The sequence below is a fragment of the Oncorhynchus mykiss genome, chromosome 4 (genome assembly GCF_013265735.2).
Source record: "Oncorhynchus mykiss isolate Arlee chromosome 4, USDA_OmykA_1.1, whole genome shotgun sequence".
NCBI lineage: Eukaryota > Metazoa > Chordata > Actinopteri > Salmoniformes > Salmonidae > Oncorhynchus > Oncorhynchus mykiss.
In genome coordinates, this window is record NC_048568.1 from 4,809,876 (window position 1) to 4,834,744 (window position 24,869).

A 24,869-nucleotide genomic window follows, 5' to 3' on the forward strand; every position below is an offset into this window, starting at 1 on the left:
ACATGCAACGCTATTTATGTTTTGTGTCCCTCCCCCAATTTGTTCCTGGCTGGGATAGAGTGTGGGAAAATACATTTTTACAATGTATCGAACTAATGTATTGTAATAACATTGTGCAGTTTCCCGCAAGACATTGTGTAGTTTCACACACTACAAAGTAGTAAAGAGTGCAAGAAAAGCGGGAGACAGACAAGTTCTGGGTGCTATTTAGAAACAGAATGCCCAGGAGGCCCATTTTTTGTAAAATGTTTACTTGTTTCCAAGTTCTGGGTGCTATTTAGAAACAGCAGGCCCAGCAGGCCCATTTTTTGTAAAATGTTTACTTGTTTCCACCTACACGCACGCTTTTATTACCCTCGGGTCCAGTGGACCCGAACACCACATATGTAATATAAATGTGTAGGGGGATGCAGTGTGCACTCAATGAAAATGTGTTCTTCACAGAAAATGAGCCAAAGCCAATGAGTCTCAGGTTGAAAATGTATTAATTCTATCATTTTTCTTTTAGTAAACATTGAAAATGTTAACCCACACAAGGGTTAATCTTCAGAATGTAGAAACTGTGCTAAATATGAGGCTGAAAAGTGGTGTAATTTTCATTTTTAGGAAAATGGGAAACAGGTGCAGTCAAACAACAATAACTTGGTGTATGAAGATGGAGTAAGGCTAATTGCAGCATCATCATAGATGGATTATAGCTCAAAGATGACTTGTCATTCAAATAATGATAAGCTCTACATTTACTTTTAGTGCAGCCTAATTAGGATGTTGCACATAACAGTCCATACATATAAATGTGAACTTTGAAAATATATTTTTTACACTCAAGTAACACCAAACAGCAGCAATGTCATATCAATGTAGCCTGTAACCATCTGCACAATTCACTGGGGAAAATCACAGAGCATAATTTACAAACAATAAATCAAAATGCATGTATATTTTTTAAATCGCATATTTTCTTAGGTTAGATTAAGAAATACTTCTCAAAAGATCCACCTTCTCTCTGCTTTTGAGTTTTCACTACACAGTTCAAATGAGCTGTGAGCTAAAGATAGCACCTCAGTCTAACAAAGCCATCTTCTGTGGCGTTCCTCAGTTTGGACAGAGTGGACCACTGTGCTAGAAGTGGAACCAGATTCCCACACGTCTTACAGATCAAGTGATGAATTCTACAGAAAAGGCGTTCATCTGTCATTCAACATTGTTGGCAAGTAGTTTCCATTGCCTTGACAGGTTTTGCAATTACATACTATGTTTTTAATACTGACCAATGTAGTTCAGTCATGGATACAGAATATCTTGTTATAGACCTATTTCAAGATTAAAACAGCTGCCTCTACCACATGGATGTTTGTGATAATTCACAATCCAATTAATGGTCATAATGTAATTGAACAACAATCCAAGAGACACCATTGTAGATTATTATATGTTGTAAAATGTGAGCCATCATAACATGGACAGTACATTGCATGAATAATGCACTAGGTTGGGTTATGTGGTACAGTAGTAGATCAGTCCAATGCTAGAGGGCAAGAGAAATGGTGGTGTCAAAAGAACTTCATTCATGGATCCATCCTCTGAAGTCAGGAGTTTGTCTGAAGTGAAGTGCAAGTACACACACTTACCGACTTTGGTAAGTCTACCTTAGTCTGGTCTTAAAGTTTAATTGTGAACTCTAGGTTCAACGCACTCTACTCTATATTATTGCTCAAATATCACACTAAAAACAATGAATATGTGAAGCGATTTTGTGCTGTATTCCCTCTGTTGTCTCTTACTTTGACTATGATTTTACACATTAGTATTCACCAAACTGTTCTTGGTTGCACTCTTCATGGTTGAGGTACTTGATCAGTTGTTGTGGGAGGGGCAGTTTGTTGATGCACCTCAGTCTGTGGATTCCAACTTTCTGGCGGATCTTCAGCCTGCACAGCTGCATCAGTGGACGTGGTGGCGCTGGAAGACAATGACAACATATATGGGGTTGTACATGTTTGTATACATATATATACATATAACATGTGCACAAGTCACTCCAAATAAGTGCCCGTTTGGGCAGTGCATTGTGTGCGTGTGTACATGACATCCCCCCTCATCACAGCAGTAACCCCAGCAGCCAAGGGCGTAACTTTGTGTTGCATATTAGGGGGGGTCAACACCCTTCCATGGGGGGTCTGGGGACATGCTCCCCCTGGAGATTTAATATATATAAACAAATAAATAACTGTGAAATGCTTGTTTCTGGTAAATTTTGTAGGGAAAACACATCAAAACATTCCTGATAATTTGGTCTTCGGGAAAGTATTCAGACCCCATGAGTTTGTCCACATTTTGTTACATTACAGCTTTGTTTTAAAATGGATTAAATAAAAAAAAACGTAGCAATCTACACACAATATCCCATAGCGACAAAGCGAAAACATGTTGAGATATTTTTGCAAATATATTAAAAACAGAAATACCTTATTTACATGAGTATTCAGAACATTTGCTATTAGAGTAGAAATTGACCTCAGGTGCATCCTGTTTTCATTGATCATCCTTGAGATGTTTCTACAACTTGGTGTCCACCTGTGGTAAATTACATTTATTGGGCATGATTTGGAAAGGCACACACCTGTGTATATTAGGACCTACAGTTGACAGTGTAAGTCAGTGAAAAAATCAAGCCATGAGGACAAAGGAATTGTCAGTAGAGCTCTGAGACAGGATTGTGTCGAGGCACAGATATGGGAAAGGGTACCAAAAAATGTCTGCAGCGTTGAATGTCCCCAAGAACACAGTGGCCTCCATCATTCTTAAATGGAAGAAGTTTGTAACCACCAAGACTCTTCCTAGAGCTGGCAGCTGGGCCAAACTGAGCAATCAGGGGGAGAAGGGACTTGGTCAGGGAAGTGACCAAGAATCCGATGGTCACTCTGACAGAGCTCCAGAGTTCCTCTGTGAAGAAGGGATAACCTTCCAGAAGGACAACCATCTCTGCAGCACTTCACGAAAAGGCCTTTATGGTCGAGTGGCCAGACGGAAGCCACTCCTCAGTAAAAGGCACATGACAGCCCACTTTGAGTTGACCAAAAGGCACCTAAAAGACTCTCAGACCATGACAAACAATATTCTCTGGTCTGATGAAACCAATATTGAACTCTTTGGCTTGATTGCTAAGCATCACATCTTGAGGTACCCTGGCATATCCCTACAGTGAAGCATGGTGGTGGCAGCATCATGCTGTGGTTGTTTTTCAGAGGCTAGGACTGGCAGACTAGTCAGGACTGAGGCAAAGGTGAACGGAGCAAAGTACAGAGAGATCCTTGACGAAAACCTCAAACTGGGGCAAAGGTTGACCTACCAACAGGACAATGACCCTAATAACATAGCCAAGACAGCGCAGGAGTGGCTTCGGGACAAGTCTCTGAATGTTCTTGAGTGGCCCAACCAGAGCCCGGACTTGAACCCTATTGAACTTCTCTGGAGAGACCTGAAAATAACTGTGCAGCAATGCTCCCCATCCAACCTGACAGCTTGAGAGAATCTGCTGAGAAGAATGGGAGAAACTCCCCAATACAGGTGTGCCAGGTTTGTAACGTCATACGCAAGAAGACTTGAGGCTGTCAATGGAGCTGCAATAAAGTGCTGAGTTAAGGATTTGAATAATTCTGTCAATCTGATATTACAGTTATTTTTTTTAAATAAATTAGCAAAAAATAAAGAAACATGTTTGTGCTTTGTCATTGTAGGGTTTTGTGTGTAAATCCCCCCCCCCCCCCCCCCCCTTATTAATAAATTTTAGAATAAGGCTGTAACCTAACAAAATGTGTCAAAAGTCCAGGGGTCCGAATACTTTCCAATGACACTGTATCCCCAACCACAATTGAACGACTTTTGTACTCCAAAATGAGTGAAAATAAAATGATGCTGACACTGTCTAAAAAATAATTTGATCCTCCAGAAATGAGCCGAACAACATACTGGTCCATATTATCAGGCTGGTGTGTTATTTAGCAATAAGCATTATCAGCTGTGCCTAACTGATGCAGAATACTGACTATAAACAAATAGGCCAAATTATGTGGTTGCCCATGATTTGTGCTAACCATTCGGTTGATCAGTGCTTCCCAAACTTTTTCATTCATAACCCCCTTTCATCATGGGGGGACATTATTGGCTCTGGAAGTATTCTAAGGGTGACTATTAGGTTGCATCAACATGATTAGTGCTATCCCCCACAATTCTGTCCTTCCAATTTGTTTTCTGAACATAAATAGGGAGGATAGGCTGCTGGTCAGAGTCTGAGAGACAGGCAGGGCAGGCTGCACTAGGAGCATATGTGCGTCTGTTTGGAAGCCGGGGACACTCACTTGCTTTCTCCTTGATGACTTCCCAGTTCTTGAAGCTATCTAGGTGTTCAGTGAGTCTGGAGCAGAGTTTCACCTGGCCAACGTAATCCAGGAGTACGTCTATGATGGGTCCTGCCCAGCGGCTTATTGCCCGAGTAGAGATTATCTCACAAAACTAATGACGGAGACACAAAAAGCAATTGTTCCCACTTAACAAGAAGTGTAAGAAGTGTCCCAAATACCTATGTGCTAACATAACATCATGACAGTTACATTGGTGATTACAGTGTTGTTATACATTGTTACATAGTAAATCCAAAAAAACATTCCTTACCAAAGGACACTTCAACAGGAAAATAAAGAAAAAGGAGCTCTCGGTTCCTGTATAGAAAGTAAGATGGCCCAGACAGACATGGTAGCTCTGCTTCTAGCTCCTAAGCAATTTTGCAGTTTTTTTGTGTGTGTGTTATTTCTTACTTTATTAACCCAGAATGTTTTTGTTGTATTATTACATACAGCCGGAAACAACTTTTGGATATAAGAGCGGCGGTAACTCACCAGCATTACAACCAGGAATAAGATTTTCCCTAATTGGATCCTTTGTTCGTACCCCCAAGGCAATTAAACTTATCCCAGAGGCTGCTCGAAGTCATTGCTGTTGGAGAAGAGGTATTCGGAATGGACTTCTAGTCTGACTCAGGAGGCTGGCACACACTCCATTGCTTCCGAGTAAATCACTCGCTAATATTCAGTCTCTGGACAATAAAGTAGACGAGCTCAGAGCGAGGTTCTCCTTCCAGAGAGACATCAGGGACTGTAACATACTCTGTTTCATGGAATCATAGCTCTCTGGGGATATACTGTCTCCATCCAGTCGGCCAGCTGGATACTCAGTTCATCGTGCAGATGGGAAGAAATAACTCAGGAAAGAAGAAATGTGGGGGTCTATGCTTCATTATTACCTACTCATGGTGCGATTGCGATAACATACAGAAACTCAAGTCCTTTTGTTCACCCAATCTAGAATACCTCAATCAAATGAAGACCGTATTACATCCCAAGAGAATTCTCAAGGTGGGATGCTACCGTCCCACTGGTAGCAGACAGGTTAAATGACGATCGCCCGTAGCACTCACTTGTCATCATGAAGTGCTTTGAGAGGCTAGTTAAGGATCATGTCCCCTCTACCTTACACCAACAGTAGTAGGCTTGATTACCAACAATGACGAGACAGCCTACACGGAGAAAGATTTGGATAGAAAACACTCTAAAGTTTCCAAAAATGTTAAAATAATGTCTGTGAGTATAACATAACTGATATGGCAGGCAGAAACCTGAGGAAAATCCAACCAGGAAGTACTATTATTTTGAAAGGCTGTTTTTCCATTGAAAGCCTATCCACCATACAAAGACTTAGGACCCAGTTCACTATCTCTATGGCTTCCTCTACATGTGGCCAGTCTTTAGGCATTGTTTCAGGCTTTTACTCTGAAAATTTAGGGAGATACATCACATTCAATGAGGGGACAATGGAAATTTCCAGACATGAGCCAAGCTTGTGATCAGGAGCGCGCCACTTGTTTCTCCTTTTCTATTGCGAAGCTTTTGTCCGGTTGAAATATTATTGATAATTTGTGACAAAAACAAGCTGAGGATTGATTTTAAACATCGTTTGACATTTTTCTACTAACTTTTAATGTACTTTTTAAAAACTTTTCATCTAGATGTTGTGAGTGCGCATTGTGCCTTTGGATTACTGATCTAAACGCACCAACAAAACTGAGGTTTTTGGACATAAAGAGGAACATTATCGAACAAAACGAACATGTATTGTCTAACATGGAGACCTGGGAGTGCCACCAGATGAAGATCATCAAAGGAAAGTGAATAATTTTAACACTATTTCTGACTTTTGTGCCACCTCTCTTTGGTTGGAAAATGGCTGTATGGTTCTCTGTGGCTAGGCGCTGACCTAACATAATCGCATGGTGTGCTTTTGCCGTAAAGCCTTTTTGAAATCTGACACAGCGGATGCATTAAGTTTAAGTTTCTTTAATCCTATGCATAACACTTGTATCTTAGATCAATATTTATGATGAGTATTTTTGTAATTTGATGTGGCTCTGAAATTTCACCGGATGTTTGTTTGAGACAATAATTACTGTACATAACGCACCAATTTCAACTGAGGTTTTTGGACATAAAGATTAACTTTATCGAACAAAACACACATTTATTGTGTAACATGAAGTCCTGTGAGTGCTATCTGATGAAGATCAAAGGTTAGTGATTAATTTAATCGCTATTTCTGACTTTTGTGAGCTCTCTCTTTTTCTGGAAAATGGCTGTATGGTTTTCTGTGACTAGGCACTGACCTAACATAATCAGATGGAGTGCTTTTGCCGTAAAGCCTTTTTGAAATCAGACACTGTGGTTGGATTTACAAGAAGTTTATCTTTAAAATGGTGTATAATACTTGTATGTTTAACGACTTTTAATTATGGGATTGCTGTTGTTTTGAATTTTGCGTCCTGCAATTTCACTTGCTGTTTTTCAAGGTGGGATGCTACTGTCCCACTGGTAGCAGACAGGTTAAATGACGATCGCCCCATAGCACTCACTTGTCATCATGAAGTGCTTTGAGAGGCTAGCTAATTAAGGATCATGTCCCCTCTACCTTACACCAACAGTAGTAGGCTTGATTACCAACAATGACGAGACAGCCTACACGGAGGAAGTGAGGGCCCTGGCAGAGTGGGGCCAGAAAAATAACCACACTCTCAACGTCAAAACTAAGGAGCTGATCGGGCACTTCAGGAAACAGCACGTGGAGCACGCCCCTATCCACATCAGAGACAGCAGTGGAGAACGTGGAAAGCTTCAAGTTTCTCGGCGTACACATCAATGATAATCTGAAATGGTCCACCCACACAGAGAGTGTGGTGAAGAAGGTACAACAGCGCCTCTTCAAACTCAGGAGGCTGAAGAAATTCGGATTGGCCCATGAGACCCTCAGAAACTTTTACAGATGAATAATTTAGAGCATCCTGTTGGGCTGTATCATCGCCTGAGACGGCAACTGCACCGCCCGCAACCGCAGGGCTCTCCAGAGGGTGGTACGTCTATCCAATGCATCACACTGCCTGCCCTCCAGTAAACCTACAAACACCCGATGTCACAGGAAGGCCAAAAAGATCATCAAGGATATAAACCATCCGAGCCAAGGCCTGTTCACCCAACTTATCATCCAGAAGGCAAGGTCAGTACAGGTGCATCAAAGCTGGGCCAAAGAGACTGAAAAACAGCTTCTATCTCAAGGACATCAGGCTGTTAAATATCCATCACTATCTGGGTACTACCCGGCTATTCAGCCCTGCAATTTAGATGCTGCTCCCCTATATACAGTGGGGAAAACAAGCATATGATACACTGCCGATTTTGCAGGTTTCCCTACTTACAAAGCATGTAGAGGTCTGTAATTTTTATCATAGGTACACTTCAACTATGAGAGACAGAATCTAAAACAAAAATCCAGAAAATCACATTGTATGATTTTTAAGTAATTCATTTGCATTTTATTGCATGACAAAAGTATTTGATACATCAGAAAAGCAGAACTTAACATGTGGTACAGAAACCTTTGTTTGTTTACAGATATCATACGTTTCCTGTAGTTCTTGACCAGGTTTGCACACACTGCAGCAGGGATTTTGGCCAACTCCTCCATACAGACCTTCTCCAGATCATTCTGTCGCTGGGCAATACGGACTTTCAGCTCCCTCCAAAGACTTTCTATTGGGTTCAGGTCTGGAGACTGGCTAGGCCACTCCAGGACCTTGAGATGCTTCTTACGGAGAAACTCCTTAGTTACCCTGGCTGTGTTTTTCGGGTTGTTGTCATGCTGGAAGACCGAGCCACGACCCATCTTCAATGCTCTTACTGAGGGAAGGAGGTTGTTGGCCAAGATCTTGCGATACATGGCCCCATCCACCCTCCCCTCATTATGGTGCAGTCGTCCTGTCCCCTTTGCAGAAAAGCATCCCCAAAGAATGATGTTTCCACCTCCATGCTTCACGGTTGGGATGGTGTTCTTGGGGTTGTACTCATCCTTCTTCTTCCTCCAAACACGGCGAGTGGAGTTTAGACCAAAAAGCTCTATTTTGTCTCATCAGACCACATGAACTTCTCCCATTCCTCCTCTGGATCATCCAGATGGTTATTGGCAAACTTCAGATGGGCCTGGACATGCGCTGGCTTGAGCAGGAGGACCTTGCGTGAGCTGCAGGATTTTAATCCATGACGCCGTAGTGTGTTACGAATGGTTTTCTTTGAGACTGTGGTCCAAGCTCTCTTCAGGTCATTGACCAGGTCCTGACGTGTAGTTCTGGGCTGATCCCTCACCTTCCTCATGATCATTGAGGTGAGATCTTGCATGGAGCCCCAGACCGAGGGTGATTGACCGTCATCTTGAACTTCTTCCATTTTCTAATAATTGCACCAACAGTTGTTGCCTTCTCACCAAGCTGCTTGCTTATTGTCCTGTAGCCCATCCCAGCCTTGTGCAGGTCTACAATTTAACCCTGATGTCCTTACACAGCTCTCTGGTCTTGGACATTGTGGAGAGGTTGGAGTCTGATTTGATTGAGTGTGTGGACAGGTGTCTTTTATACAGGTAACGAGTTCAAACAGGTGCAGTTTATACAGGTAATGAGTGGAGAACAGGAGGGCTTCTTAAAGAAGAACTAACAGGTCTGTGAGAGCCGGAATTCTTCCTGGTTGGTAGGTGATCAAATCCTTATGTCATGCAATAAAATGCAAATTATTACTTAAAAATCATACAATGTGATTTTCTGGATTTTTGTTTTAGATTCCGTCTCTCACAGTTGAAGTGTACCTATGATAAAAATGAAAGACCTCTACATGCTTTGTAAGTGGGAAAACCTGCAAAATCGGCAGTGTATCAAATACTTGTTCTCCCCACTGTACATAGAATCACTGGACACGTTAATAATTGAACACTAGTCACTTTAATAACGTTTACATTCTGCTTTACTCAACTTCGATGTATATACTGAATTCTATTCTACTGTATTTAGTCAATGCCACTCTGACATTGCTTGTCCTAATATTTAAATACAGTAGCTTGCGAAAGTATTCACCCCCCTTGGCATTTTTCCTATTTTGTTGCCTTACAACCTGGAATGAAAGTGTATTTTTGCGGGGGTTTGTAAAACATGCAACACACTTTGAAGATGCAAAATACATTTTTTTATTGTGAAACAAGAAATAAGACACACAACAAAACTGGGTCTGGGCTTTGAATTTAAATGCTTTGAATTTAAATGTTTCCCCTTTAAATGTTTCCCCTTTCCCCAGTCCGGGCCTAGCAACGAGGGTCCCCAGTCCGGGGCCCGCAGAGTGGGTCCCCAGTCCGGGGTTGTCGACGAGGCGCCACCAAAGTTGGGTGAGCCAGAGGTGGAGCGGGATCTACGTCCCGCACCAGAGCCGCCACCGTGGATCGATTCCCACCCAGACCCTCCCTTATAGGTTCAGGTTTTGTGGCTGGAGTACGCACCCTTGGGGTGACCTTAGAGATCCGTTTTTCTATGTTTCTTTATTTCTATGTTTTGGCCGGGTATGGTTCTCAATCAGGGACAGCTGTCTATCGTTGTCTCTGATTGGGAATCATACTTCGGTAGCCCTTTTCCCTCCTTTCAGTGTGGGTAGTTATCTTTGTTAGTGGCACTATAGCCCTGTGAGCTTCACGGTTGTTTTTTAATTTCTTGTTTTGTTGGCGACATTTTAAATAAAAAAAATAAATGTACGCTCTCCACGCTGCACTTTGGTCTACTTCTTTCGACGACCGCAACAGTACCAGGACATTTTTGAAATTTGAAGCCAAAAGTGGACATTCCAGCAGTACAATAACCCCAAGCACACATACAAATCCACAAATAAATGTTTTTTGCAAATAAACATTTTGCAATGGCCAACTCAGTCTCTTGAGTGGAACCCCTATGGTTTGGATGGAAGAGGACAATCCATAAGCGCAGATGAAGGATATCAGGGATCTGAAAAGTTTCTGTATGGAGGAATGGTTCACGACCCCTCTCTGTGTTCTCCAATCTCATAAAACATTTGAGAAAAAGGCTCAGTGTTTGCAAGGGGAGGGTGCTGGAGTCTTGAAAACAGGGGATCCAATCATTTTGACCGCTATCCTTTTGAGGTTTTTTAAATTGCTTGTTATACAAAATGCATTTCTCTGAGCAATTGCATTAGTATACAATTAAGCATACAAGAGAGCTCAGTATGCATTTATTTTATACAGTCTTCTATTCTCATCTTTATCAAGGGATCCCTAAAGAAATGTACCCTACTGTATGTGAAAATATTACACACGCACACACTAAACATTTCAATCCTATTCTATTTACCTGAACAGGTTCCCCGGTATTTCTGTGCATATCGGTATTGTAGCCATCTCTCTCAGAGGTCTCCTGAAGGGGTGGGTGTGGACCACTGCTGTAAGTGCAACTAAAACAGGAGAGGGCATCGCAACCGTTGTCCATCAGATACTTCAGCATGGACAGATACTTCATACTGAACATGACGGTGGCCGGGAATGAGGTGGGGTGAGTGGGGATGTAGGCATTGACGTTGGCCATGTGCTCCACCAGCAAAGTGACCAATTCGATACTACCTTGCCTCATGGCCACAAGTAGCGGGTTGAATGTGTCCAGGTTTGGGTCGGCACCGGCTTCTAGAAGCATGGTGGTCGTGTCCACGTTGCCGTTGGTGACGGCGAAGTAGAGCGCTGTTCTACGATGGTCCTCATACATCCTGGAGCGTTCCTCCGACAACACGGCATTGACATCGTAGCCGGCCTTGATCAGGACCTCCAGGACTTCATCCCAATTGTACTCGGCGGCCAGGTGGAGGGGACTGATGCCACTGCGTTTCACTCTGGACTTGCTGGTGGCTTTGATCAGCAACGACACGATACTGAAATAGAAAATTACACAGGGGGAATTAGGGGGTGCCCAGATTTGAGGATTAAGGGCTAGGGTTGCAATTTCCCCCTAAAACTTTCCCAAAGTTCCCACGTCTTTCAGAAATCTGAATATTATAGACATGATAGACCAATCCAAACTCCAAACTTCCTTTTTCTGTGGCTAAACCAACTAGACTTGTAATTGAACAATTGTATTTGTATTTACAGATGGCATAAAAGTTTGATTTTAAGGTTCACGAAAGTTCACATGTTCTAGAAGGCATTTCTGCCAAAAAACGCATTTTGATTAAACAATATTTTTTACGTTCAAACAGCTCTCCTGTGAAGTCACAACATACGCCTAGTTTCCTGAATCGGGTCACATATACGGATCTGTGCCATTTATTTTGAACTGCACTCCCACGTTTACAGCATGAGTGGTCGTGAGTAGATGCACTTGTTTTGAGATCAAAGCGAGAGCTGCATGTAGCCATGTGTGCACATTTTATTCATATTTTGCTAGTTAGTGAGTTATTACCCCAGTTATAGATCATTTGTAGTCAGCAATGCGGGAGTAATTGCTTCCTATAAGAGTACAAAACGTGTGCAGTCATGTTTGAAAAGCGAGTCAGGTCAGTAACTTTTTTGTCTTATAGGGGCAGTGTTGTATTTTGAGACAGGCTTGAATAAGCTAAGTAACCAATAGGCAGGGGGTAGCATAATTTGTCTGATTCTCTGTAATAATGGTATAAAGCATTTTATTTTGTAAAATTATTTATTGCACCAAGCAACAACACTTTCAGTCACCTCCTTCTCTGAAGAAAAGTGATGCCTCTACACCTGCATTGCTTGCTGTTTGGGGTTTTAGGCTGGGTTTCTGTACAGCACTTTGAGATATTAGCTGATGTAAGAAGGGCTATATAAATCAATTTGATTTGATTTGAATATTCCAAGATGGAGAATTCCCTCCCTGGATATGATCCTCCTGATTGCGGGAATCATCCAACCGGAATAAGGGGTCAAAGTCTCCACAAGTAAAGCCCACCACAAAGGCAAGGGGTTCATATTCTAGGTGGAACAATAAAATTTCTTCACAGCTTGGTTTTAGTGTGTCTTGGATGTTTGTCACAGGTCCGACCAAATGTTTATGCATGACTAGCATTTCGTATCATGTGCTCCACGAACTGAATGATTACAGCAGCATTTTCATTGGCTGGGAGTCCCTTTAACTTTTCTTTTGAGGTGCGGAGAAAAGGTGCAAGTGAAAGGGAAGTCAGTAGATTCAGAAAAGAAAACTAGGAGGTAGGGTAGAGTACAGGATAGAAAGAAGGTGGGGGAAAGTACAATAATGGTATTATTATTGGCCATGATGACAAAGATGGCCATGACATGAATGTATCCTTTGTGGGAGCAAAAACTCAGAATTTGACCACAAAATGAAATGCATCGCTTGTTGTAATCAGACTAATTTTTGGCAGAGTTATGCTTTTAAATTTGTAATAAAGGAGACTCTACTTCTAAGAAAACAGCCTTCTTGCAATGAAGGGCTGCTCATGCTCATAGCTCACATTTCAATAGTCAATGACAGCGCCTCAACTGCACAGTTGGAATGCATTAAATTGTTAAAGAAGTCAAGGAGATTTTGGGAGTACATGTACAGTATGACTAAGAAGAGACATAAGGGCTCGATCCTGACTTAGGAAATTATATCTTTCTGAAGCATGACTTTCCTACGCACTTCTCAGTATTAAGTTGCGTAATGCACTTTGGCATGTACCTTGCTCGCTCTGAATAAATGTAATTAAACCATTGAGTCTGTACCAATAGAATACGTTGAGAACGGGGTCAGAATATGGTGAATTTAACGAAAGCAATCTGTTTCAGCACCAACTGGTAGATTTAAAGATATTGTGATCTTGTATATTATTTATTTAGGAAATATGTATGACAAAAAAAAAATCCATGTCTCAATTGTTTCAAGGCTTAAAACTCCTTTAACCTGTCTAACCTTCATCTACACTGATTGAAGTGGTAAACAGGTGACATCAATAAGGGATCATAGCTTCACCTGGTGAGTTTGTCATGGAAATAGCAGGTGTTCCTAATGTTTTGTACACTCAGTGCGTATTGAAGAGTACAAAGTCAGTGGTTTGATTCATCCTGAAAGTTGTCATATTCAAGTTCAATCCATACGATATTGGAAGGTGGAAGAAAAAAAAGTGTACAATAGAGGTTGAACAATAATCCTATAAATCTACCCTAATTCTCACAAATCATGGAACTGTATGACAATGGTCCAGTTGCCGTGAACATGTCCCAAATTGTTGCACAACGTTAGCCTAATATGATCTACTAATGCTAGCGTCCCTCAGGAATAATTTACAAGGACATGAGAGGAAAAAAAGGTTAACAAAATTATGCTAAAATAAATGTATGTGAGTATTACTGATGTTGGCTAATATTTAACATTATACAAATTGTACAAACACGGCAGGTTCAGCCCTAAAGAAGCCTATAGCTTGGGTAGGGCTGTTGTGGTAACCATATTACCACCACACCTGTGGTCACAAGTCATGAAGGCAGTCAAATTCCATGTGAGCGTTTAGTCACAGTAATTAGGCATCTCCAAGCTTGGATGCTGCTGATGGTCATTGGTAGCCTACCAAACTTGATAACTGCTTGGTACTCAGCACGCTATTGTCCCTCAAATCAAATGTAATCGAAAATCTAATCAAACACTTCATGAGAGTCCCATGAGCTCATGTTGCGCAACATTCCTATAGGCCATGCAATTGCGTGAGAAAACAAAGTGATGGCCTCTATTATAAAGAGGAGGATCCCATCAGCTTTCTGAAGACAGACATCGGGAAGTTGAAGTCGCCAAGTACGCAGACAGGTGAGCCGTCTTCAGGAAATTAGCCTATCAAGGCGTCAAGCTTATTGAGGAACTCTCCAAGGGCACCAGGTGGGCGATAGATGACAATGTTAAGCTTGAGTGGGCAAGAGACAGGGACAGCATGGAATTCAAATGAGGAGATGGACAGGTGAGAGAGGGAGAAAAGAAAATCTCCACTTAGGAGAAATGAGTAGACCTTTGCCACCATCACGACGACCAGGTGCTCTTGGACAATGAGAGAAAACATAGATGAAGAAAGAGAAGCTGGAGTAGCAGTGTTCTCTGGGGTGATCCATGTCTCCATCGGGGTCAAAAGTCGAGGGACTGAAGGGCAGCATAGACTAAGATGAACTCGCCGTTTTTGATCATGGAATGGCAGTTCCAAACGCTGCCAGAGACCCAGCGGAATTCCACATCGGTTGTGCGCTCAGGGTAAACTAAATTGGAAGGGTTGCAGCCAACGGATGAGGAGCGTCTGTAAATCCTACAGGCAAACAGGTATAGAAAACAAATAGTTGACAAAGCTACAAAAGGGAAAAATGACAATCTGTAAATATATAGGTAAGATACTCAAGTGAGAGTGGTGTGGAGCCTTCCTCGAATAACTTGTCAGAGCGGTCTTTGTTTTGCAACACGACCGCCACTGACATGACCACCGCTTACAGCTGCCACTGAGAAGCCAGAGGAGACTGAAAAACTAACACTAACTACTGATTGCCTAGCAGAGGTGGAGAGCACACCTCCCTGTACTAAATGCTGATTGCCTAGGAGAGGTGAAACCACCCCCCCTACAATAGAGCCAGTGATTACCAAAACAAGTCACAAAATTGCCTTGCCTTTTGATCCTGGTTGATGTGTTAACAACTATCTGCAAATAATTAGCAATCAGCAGTTCACACACCAAGTAGGCCATTGGGAAAACAGGCAGCAATTAAAGTAGATGGCCCTAGCTAGCAAAAAGACAGTACTAGACAACAAATAAGGACAAAAAATGTTTACTTTTCACTCATGGAGATATCAGGAGTTCTCTAGCTATTGAATGAAGCACACTGAGAGGGAGCATGAGAAGCTGGTTATATGCACTCAGAAAAGAGATGAAACCACTCTCCCTTCAGTACAGCCACTGATTACCAAAACAAGTCGCAAATTATCCTGCCCCTTGATCCTAGTTAATGTGTCAACAACTACCTGCAAATTATGAGAAGGCAGCAGTTCACACACCAAGTAGACCACTGGGAAGACAGGCAGCACTTACAGTGGCAAGAAAAAGTGAACCCTTTGGAAATACCTGGATTTCTGCATAAATTGGTCATAACATTTGATCTGAACTTCATCTTGGTCACAACAAACACAGTCTGCTTAAACTAATATCACACAAACAATTATACGTTTTCAGGTCTTTGCTGAGCACAATGTGTAAACATTCACAGTGCAGGTTGGGAAAAGTATGTGAACACTTGGATTTAATAACGGTTGACCCTCCTTTGGCAGCAATAACCTCAAGCAAAGTTTTCTGTAGTTGTGGATCAGACATGCAATGGTAAAGAAGAATTTTGGACCATTCCTCTTTACAAAACTGTTTCAGTAAAGCTATATTCTTTGGGATGTCTGGCGTGAACTGTTCTCGAGGTCATGTCACAGCATCTCAATCGGATTGAGGTCAGGACTCTGACTGGGCCACTCCAGAAGGAGTATTTTCTTCTGTTGACGCCATTCTGTTGTTGATTTATAGACAGCTTCTCAGGCTCCATCTTGGGTCATTGTCCTGTTGCATCGCCCAACTTCCATTGAGCTTCAATTGGTGGATAGATAGTCTAACATTCTCCTGCAAAATGTCTTGATAAACTTGGGAATTCATTTTTCCGTCGAAGACAGCAAGCTGTCCAGGCCCTGAAGCAGCCCCAAATCATGATGCTCCCTCCACCATGATTTACATTTAGGATGAGGTTTTGATGTTGGTGTGCTGTGCCTTTTTTTCTCCACACATAGTGTTGTATGTTCCTTCCAAACAACTCAACTGCAGTTTCATCTGTCCACAGACTATTTTGCCAGTAGGGCTGAGAAACATCCAGGTGCACTTTTGCAAACTTCAGATGGGCAGCAAGGTTTTTTTTGGACAGTGGTGGTTTCATCTGTGGTGTCCGCCCATGAACACTATTCTTGTTTAATGTTTGACGTATCATAGACTCGTCAAAAGAGATGTTAGCATTTTCCAGAGATTTCTGTAAGTCTTTAGCTGATGCTCTAGGATTTTTCTTAACCTCACTGAGCATTCTGCGCTGTGCTCTTGCAGTCATCTTTGCAAGACGGCCACTCCTAGGGAGAGTGCTGAACTCCATTTACAGACATTTTGTCTTACTGTGGACTGATGAACATCAAGGCTTTTAGTGATACTTCTGTAACCCTTTCCAGCTTTATGCAAGTCAACATTTCTTAATCGTAGTTCTTCTGAGATGTATTTTGTTCGAGGCATGGTTCACATCAGGCAATGCTTCTTGTGAATAGCAAACTCAAATTTTGTGAGTGTTTTTTATAGGGAAAGGTAGCTCTAACCAACATTTCCAATCTCGTCTCATTGATTGGACTCCAGGTTTGCTGACTCCTGACTCCAATTAGCTTTTGAAGAAGTCATTAGCCTAGGGGTTGACATACTTTTTCCAACCTACACTGTGAATGTTCAAATTATGTATTCAATATAGACAAGAAAAATACAATCATTTGTGTTATTAGTTTAAGCTTTTAGCGCACGGTCTAGTTTTCTGAATTTCCGCTTGTCTGACGTGCCCAAAGTAAACTGCCTGTTACTCAGGCACAGAAGCTAGGATATGCATATAATTGCTATAATTGGATAGACAACACTCTGAAGTTTCTAAACCTAAGAGGTTAAAATTATGTCTGTGAGTATAACAGAACTGATATGGCAGGCAAAAACCTGAGGGAAATCCTTCTTTTTTTTTTTTTTAGCTCCCAGCTATTTCAAATGTGAAGCTATTGAAAACTATGACTTACACCTCCCAGATTGCAGATCCTATGGCTTCCATTAGATGACAACAGTCTTTATTCATGGTTTCAGGCTTGTTTTTAGAAAAACCAACAAGAAATGGTAGTTTATCCAAGGGGAGCACAAAGGCAAAAGTGGTCTCTTTGCGCTCGTGAACGAGGGCGCGCGCTTCGTTATTATCCTTTCCTATTGAACATACTAGTCTTGGTATCAAATATGATCATTTATTTTGATATTAGACTACCTGAGGATTAATTAGAAACGTTGTTTGACTTGTTTGGATGAACTTTACCAGTAACTTTTGGGACTTCTTTGTCTTCATGTTGAACTGGTGGATTATTGAACTCAATGATGCCTACTAAACTGACTTTTTGGGATATAAAGAAGGACTTTATCGAACAAAACGGCCATTCATTGTGTAGCTGGGACCGTTGGGATTGCAAGCAGAGGAAGATCTTCAAAGGTAAGTGATTTATTTTATATCTATTTATGATTTTATGACACCTGTGCTGGTTTGAAAACATTTGTTGTTGTGGGGCGCTGTCCTCAGATAATCAAATGCTATGCTTTCGCCGTAAAGCCTATTGTAAATTGGACAACGCGGTTCGATTACCAAGATTCTAAGCTAAAGAATCATGTATGACACTTGTATTTTCATTCATGTTTAATATTACGATTTTGCATTTTGAATTTGGCGCGCTCGGATTTCACCGGATGTTGTTGAATTTGATAGCGGGATCCGTGCTTGAAGAGATTTGAACACTCCTGGAGAGTCTTCTAGCTATAGAATGAAGCACACAGATACTTAGGCATAATAAAACACTTAAGCTTTTTCTGATCATGAGTATCAACTGTCAATTTACAGATACGATTACAAATACAAGTATAGCCATGTTGTTACACCTCTAATACTAATAACAACACAGTAGATGAATCTGATACGTAAGCTAAAGAGGATGACCAACAGTGCTTTCTTTAGCGAGTACTTGGAGGTTAAGAAGCCCAGTGGTTCTAGTGTTAAGGGTGCTGTGCAGGGATATTTGTAATCTAACCATGTTTCAAGGCAATTTAAGCTAATTTCACCTACCCATCATTTCCTTGTTGGGCAGCGATATGTAGTGGCAGAAGTCCTTTCTTTCCCACTTTGTTTGCGACAGCTTTCTGAGAAAGAAGAATCTCCACAATGTCCTCATGGCCATTCTTAGCCGCCTCATACAGAGCTGTGGACCCATCACTTGCCTCGCTATTGACATCAGCACCTAGAACATATTCAGAACAATGTACAGTTAGAAAAGTTTTTTGTTATATCCATGGTTACAGCCTCAATTCGGTGTAATGCCATTTGGCCTACAGAATTCATCCTTTATTTCCCAGGGGAAGTCATACCCATACCGTGTTTAATAAGAAATTGAAGTGTTTCCACATGTCCATTCTGGGCTGCAGTAGAAAGTGGTGTGATACCGTACATGTCGGTTGGGTTGAGCTTAGCCCCGCTCCGGACTAACATCTCACAGATCTCAACGTTGTTGCGGCTCACAGCCTCTAGGAGAGCTGTCCAGCCCTGGGTGGAGTATTTGTTCACCATAGCACCGTGATTCAGAAGCATGGCCACAATCTCGGCATTGTTCATTTCACAACCTGAAGAAAATGTCAAAGATTAAAAGACAGGAGTTATATGGAAGAATTTTCTGGGGTACTCAAGACAGCTTGAGAGGATACTGGGAGAGGCAATCTGTATTGGCAGATTTTGGGTGTAGCTGTATTTCTATATCAAGCCATTCCTGTCTCCCAATAACCTCTCCTTTCTCCTGAAGTGTGCCCTTGTTCACAAGTGCTCCCCCTTCATGTATTCAACATGTTTTTCAGCTAATTTTTTTTTCACGGTCTTCTGATCTTGCTACCCAACAAGTTATTTTACTATCAGTAGCCTATGACTTACTATGCTTAAAGTAAAAGGATAATAACAAAGTGGTTGGCAGATATTGTAGGTCTTAGTAGGTCTTAAAGGCAAATGTTTTACCTTTGTAGAGGGGGCTCTCTCTCTCCTTGTTGGCAAGGTCTGGGTCAGCCCCCATCTCCAGAAGTGCCTCTACACAGGCCACCTTTTCGCTTTCCACTGCCAAGATGAGAGCGGTCCGGCCTTTCAGGTCGCACGTGTTAATCACACCAGGTTGAGCTTGAAAAGTGGAAAGAAGAACACTGGGATATACTTTATTTTACACTGTATTTTACAGTCTGCTATTTAGCTGGCATTTACTTGGTAAAATGGTAAAATACTTGGTAATTACTTGATAAAATGGGTGCACCATTTGGTATGGACTGCTTTTGTATTCTTTAACATGAGACTAGAAAATGTCAATTGTTACCACTACACACTTTCCCAGTAAATAACAGGTAAGTACCAGCTTAAATGGGACTATAAAATATAAAGATACCAGCCTTACAAAAAAGGACAACAACCAATGATGCAAAGAATGACTGTACTAAATGTACAAGGAACCACTCACTATACATGTACAGTACATCTATGGGGTTTTAAATTGCATTTACCCCCAAGAAGAACTCTGACACACTGGTCTTGGCCATAATATGCAGCCTCGTGCAGCGGGATCCATCCATACTTGTCAGGCCGCAGTATGTTATTTCCGCTGTTTCTAGCCATAGCTCGTACCGTAGTCACATCACCATTCAGGATGGCTTTCACAATGGGGTCCTGTTCCCTAATAGGAAAATATACCCATCATCATCCACTTGCCTTTTTCCCTAGCCCACATAAACTATAGAAGAGCTAACATATGCTACTGTACCTGTAGACTTCCAGTCATTGCGCTAATGCTAGTTAACAATGGCTCGCAAAACTACCTCTAGCATCCTTCTTAATGCACATAGAGACATAAAATGATATCCACAAGTTCATCTGACTCTGGCTAAGTAGAGAAACGGCTTAATTGCCAGAATCTCGCAGTCCTTTAAAGGGACAATCCAGAACATTCTCAAATTCAATTAGTGAATATTTTATTGATTTGCTAACTTTGAGTTATGGAAAGTGGATTAAAATTAAATACACACATCCTTAGTTAGGGTTTATGGTGTTGGAAAGACATTGGTTACTTAAGTTGTGTATTTCACCACTTTTCTACCTCATTTATTATTTCCAACACCAAACCATTGTCTATATACGTGAAAATGGCACTGTGATTAAAAATCTGCGATAAAAAAAGTGCAATTTGATGTCATCAAAAGTAAAAACATTTTTAAATATAGTGATTTTCAAAGACTATGAGAATCGCGGTCACGTGGTGAGCAGGAAAATGTCCTCCCCTGGCTAGAAACGTTGCAGGTTTTGAAAACCGCTGTTGTACATTGTTGTTCTTCTTTTCGTTGTTCTGTAGTGTAAAAGAAATGCATCGTTTTCACATACAGTATGTACACTTTGGTATGTTGCTGGAGATAATGCATATGAGGTTGAAAAGTGGTGGAAATCCCAGCAGGTATCCCAACAGGTTTGTATTCTTTAACGTGGAAAAATGATGTACAAAGTACAACAAATGTCATCACATATTATAGAAACATTATTACATATACTGAAGTGTTCATGTCTTGGTGTGAAGGCAATATATGTTGCTAAAAACCCTCTGTGAAAGGACACACTTACTTTTCTGTGTCTGGCACGTACTGAATGGAGCCATCGCCTCTGTGATATGCCAGCATGCGCTTTCCATTGCCAGTTACAAAATGAGTCACCACAATGTCTCCACATTTCCTTCTTTCTTCACATGTCCTTCTCCTGCTACAGGAACGGTGAGATATAATTAGTTGGCAGTCACATTTTATGCAAATGTATACATAAAATAAATGAAAGTAATAATCTAATCTAATTGTATATTGTGTTTCTTCAAAGTTAAATATTTTAATCCTGAAACAACTTTCATTGCTGACATGCGTACTATGGAAAGCTCTGTATCAATGAATACAGTACAGCCATCTAAAGAAATTGTCCACCATCACAATCCACTATTCAAGTGTTCCTCCGAAAGCATTTCTAAGTGGTAGGCTTAATGTATGTGCATAGTTGATATCTACAGTGCCTTGCGAAAGTATTCGGCCCCCTTGAACTTTGCGACCTTTTGCCACATTTCAGGCTTCAAACATAAAGATATAAAACTGTATTTTTTTGTGAAGAATCAACAACAAGTGGGACACAATCATGAAGTGGAACGACATTTATTGGATATTTCAAACTTTTTTAACAAATCAAAAACTGAAAAATTGGGCGTGCAAAATTATTCAGCCCCCTTAAGTTAATACTTTGTAGCGCCACCTTTTGCTGCGATTACAGCTGTAAGTCGCTTGGGGTATGTCTCTATCAGTTTTGCACATCGAGAGACTGAAATTTTTTCCCATTCCTCCTTGCAAAACAGCTCGAGCTCAGTGAGGTTGGATGGAGAGCATTTGTGAACAGCAGTTTTCAGTTCTTTCCACAGATTCTCGATTGGATTCAGGTCTGGACTTTGACTTGGTCATTCTAACACCTGGATATGTTTATTTTTGAACCATTCCATTGTAGATTTTGCTTTATGTTTTGGATCATTGTCTTGTTGGAAGACAAATCTCCGTCCCAGTCTCAGGTCTTTTGCAGACTCCATCAGGTTTTCTTCCAGAATGGTCCTGTATTTGGCTCCATCCATCTTCCCATCAATTTTAACCATCTTCCCTGTCCCTGCTGAAGAAAAGCAGGCCCAAACCATGATGCTGCCACCACCATGTTTGACAGTGGGGATGGTGTGTTCAGCTGTGTTGCTTTTACGCCAAACATAACGTTTTGCATTGTTGCCAAAAAGTTCAATTTTGGTTTCATCTGACCAGAGCACCTTCTTCCACATGTTTGGTGTGTCTCCCAGGTGGCTTGTGGCAAACTTTAAACAACACTTTTTATGGATATCTTTAAGAAATGGCTTTCTTCTTGCCACTCTTCCATAAAGGCCAGATTTGTGCAATATATGACTGATTGTTGTCCTATGGACAGAGTCTCCCACCTCAGCTGTAGATCTCTGCAGTTCATCCAGAGTGATCATGGGCCTCTTGGCTGCATCTCTGATCAGTCTTCTCCTTGTATGAGCTGAAAGTTTAGAGGGACGGCCAGGTCTTGGTAGATTTGCAGTGGTCTGATACTCCTTCCATTTCAATATTATCGCTTGCACAGTGCTCCTTGGGATGTTTAAAGCTTGGGAAATCTTTTTGTATCCAAATCCGGCTTTAAACTTCTTCACAACAGTATCTCGGACCTGCCTGGTGTGTTCCTTGTTCTTCATGATGCTCTCTGCGCTTTTAACGGACCTCTGAGACTATCACAGTGCAGGTGCATTTATACGGAGACTTGATTACACACAGGTGGATTGTATTTATCATCATTAGTCATTTAGGTCAACATTGGATCATTCAGAGATCCTCACTGAACTTCTGGAGAGAGTTTGCTGCACTGAAAGTAAAGGGGCTGAATAATTTTGCACGCCCAATTTTTCAGTTTTTGATTTGTTAAAAAAGTTTGAAATATCCAATAAATGTCGTTCCACTTCATGATTGTGTCCCACTTATGGTTGATTCTTCACAAAAAAATACAGTTTTATATCTTTATGTTTGAAGCCTGGAATGTGTCAAAAGGTCGCAAAGTTCAAGGGGGCCGAATACTTTCACAAGGCACTGTAACATGCACAGTTGCAGGGTACTAATAAGTTATATTTTTTAAACCCTGGTACCACCAAGTTTTTGTGAAAAACTATAGAGTCACTATTAGTCAAGTTATTTTGACTGGTATTGTTGCAGCAAAATAATCCTGCAGCAAGAGGATTTCAATGTTTAATCCACAATGTTTTTGATTGTGGTTAGGCTATTAGCTGGCCAAAATTAGGCTACATGAAAAGTGCAGTACTGTTAATATAACTATGTTTGCGTGGATTTTCTGTGAATTTATGTAAATCACAAAGCTCATTTGCATTTCCTTCAGCGCAGGAATTCTCACCAAAAAATTGTGATCAAATTAATATCCTACATCATTAAGTAAACACTGCACGAGTCAAGTCATTTATTTGAGGAAACCGCCACTCATGCATACTTATGAAGTCTGAAACCTACATATCGAATGGCCAAACCCCACCAAAGGTTGTATAACTCTGGAAACATATACTACATTTGTTTTGAAGGAGATGTCTGTATAGTGATACATAGACACACATTACTGACGAGATCCATATAATAATCAGAGAAAGCTTTTATTTTCTACACTGTAACTATAGATAAGGTACGTAATAAGGACAGTTATAGTGCTACGGGGCGGCAGGTAGCCTAGTGGTCAGAGCGTTGGGCCAGTAACCTGGATGCTGGATCGAATCCCTGAGCTGACAATCTGTCGTTCTGCCCCTTAACAAGGCCTTAACCCTGGTAGGCTGTCATTGTAAATAAGAATTTGTTCTTAACTGACTTGCCTAGTTAAATCAAATAAATGTTCAAAAGAAATACATGTATTATGCCAATGAATTTGAAATGCATGTAATTATCTGTAGCCTCCAACTTAATATAAATGGGGGCCCAAAACCCAAAGTGGATCATGAAAAACAATGAAGGGTCTTTTCAGCGGGTACACACGCGTCAGGTGGGTTGGCAGTAGGTGGCCTATGGCTTGGGTCCTCCCTAGGTGGATTTGATGGGTTCGGTGTAGTTGTGGGTGGATTTGCCCTGAACTGGACTGTTCTTCTGCCTAGAGCTGTGGAGGTCTTGCTGGCTTCACCCAGTGAAGTGGCATTGTGGGGATCACTAAGGCTGCGTTCGATAGCCAGCTGCATCAGCTCGTCATCTGACAGGTTGCTGTAGAGAGTGTAGTCATCAAACCCCAGAGTGGGGCTGATAGTGGAGCCAGGCATGGACTTTCTGGCAACTGCCATGTTGGATCTGGAAAGAAAAGAGAGTATACGGTTACATATGATGCTTTATGGATTATGTCCACCATGTTGGATCTTGAGACCCATTCCTTGGCACCTACACCAGTTGTGGCCAAGACTGGTCCTTGCGGGTGCCACAATATCGTCCATCTAGAGACCATGATTAAAGGAATAGTTTACCCAAATAGCAAAAATACATATTGGTTCTGATTGTGTAGATGATTTGGACATGACATGCAAAAATGTGATTATCAGGGATATTGACTTGCTTTGGTTACGTGCCACAAATGCCAAAAACGGAGCATTTGTAGACAGTGGCCAGATAATCAAAACCGAAGGTTTTCTGGGGAAGCATATCAAAACATTTCTGCAGCCTTGAATGTCCCCAAGAACACACATTCTTAAATGAAAGAAGTTTGGAACCACCAATGCTCATCCTAAGCTGGCCGCCCAGCCAAACTGAGCAAATGGGGGAGACGGGCCTTAGTCAGGGAGGTGACCAAGAACCCCATAGCCACTCTGACAGAGCTCTAGAGTTCCTCTGTGGAGATAGAATGTCACGTTCTGACCATCGTTCGTGTGTGTTTTCCTTGTTTTAGTGTTGGTCAGGACGTGAGCTGGGTGGGCATTCTATGTTGTGTGTCTGGTTTGTCTATTTCCAAGTTTGGCCTGATATGGTTCTCAATCAGAGGCAGGTGTTAGTCAT

At 41.4% G+C, this 24,869-nt stretch overlaps 1 protein-coding gene across 5 annotated transcripts in view; it reads right to left on the reverse strand.

Annotated features, from left to right (window-relative positions):
• Positions 1-444: 444 nt before the first annotated feature.
• LOC110521979 (ankyrin repeat and SOCS box protein 2) overlaps positions 445-24,869 on the reverse strand; it is a 35,350-nt gene continuing 10,925 nt past the window's right edge. For 2 of the 5 annotated variants that reach the window (XM_021600000.2, XM_021600001.2), the window contains exons 2-10: positions 23,871-24,173; positions 20,884-21,018; positions 19,779-19,948; positions 19,249-19,404; positions 18,621-18,866; positions 18,316-18,487; positions 10,775-11,342; positions 4,362-4,515; positions 446-1,962 (exon numbers count right to left, since the gene is read on the reverse strand). In XM_021600000.2, coding sequence (XP_021455675.2) covers positions 1,805-1,962; positions 4,362-4,515; positions 10,775-11,342; positions 18,316-18,487; positions 18,621-18,866; positions 19,249-19,404; positions 19,779-19,948; positions 20,884-21,018; positions 23,871-24,166 — 2,055 coding nt within the window. In that variant the 5' untranslated portion in view covers positions 24,167-24,173 and the 3' untranslated portion in view covers positions 446-1,804. Of the gene's footprint in view, positions 1,963-4,361; positions 4,516-10,774; positions 11,343-18,315; positions 18,488-18,620; positions 18,867-19,248; positions 19,405-19,778; positions 19,949-20,883; positions 21,019-23,870; positions 24,174-24,869 lie in introns of all 5 variants that reach the window. The other 3 variants (XM_021599999.2, XM_021600002.2, XM_021600003.2) reach the window with 3 other exon arrangements.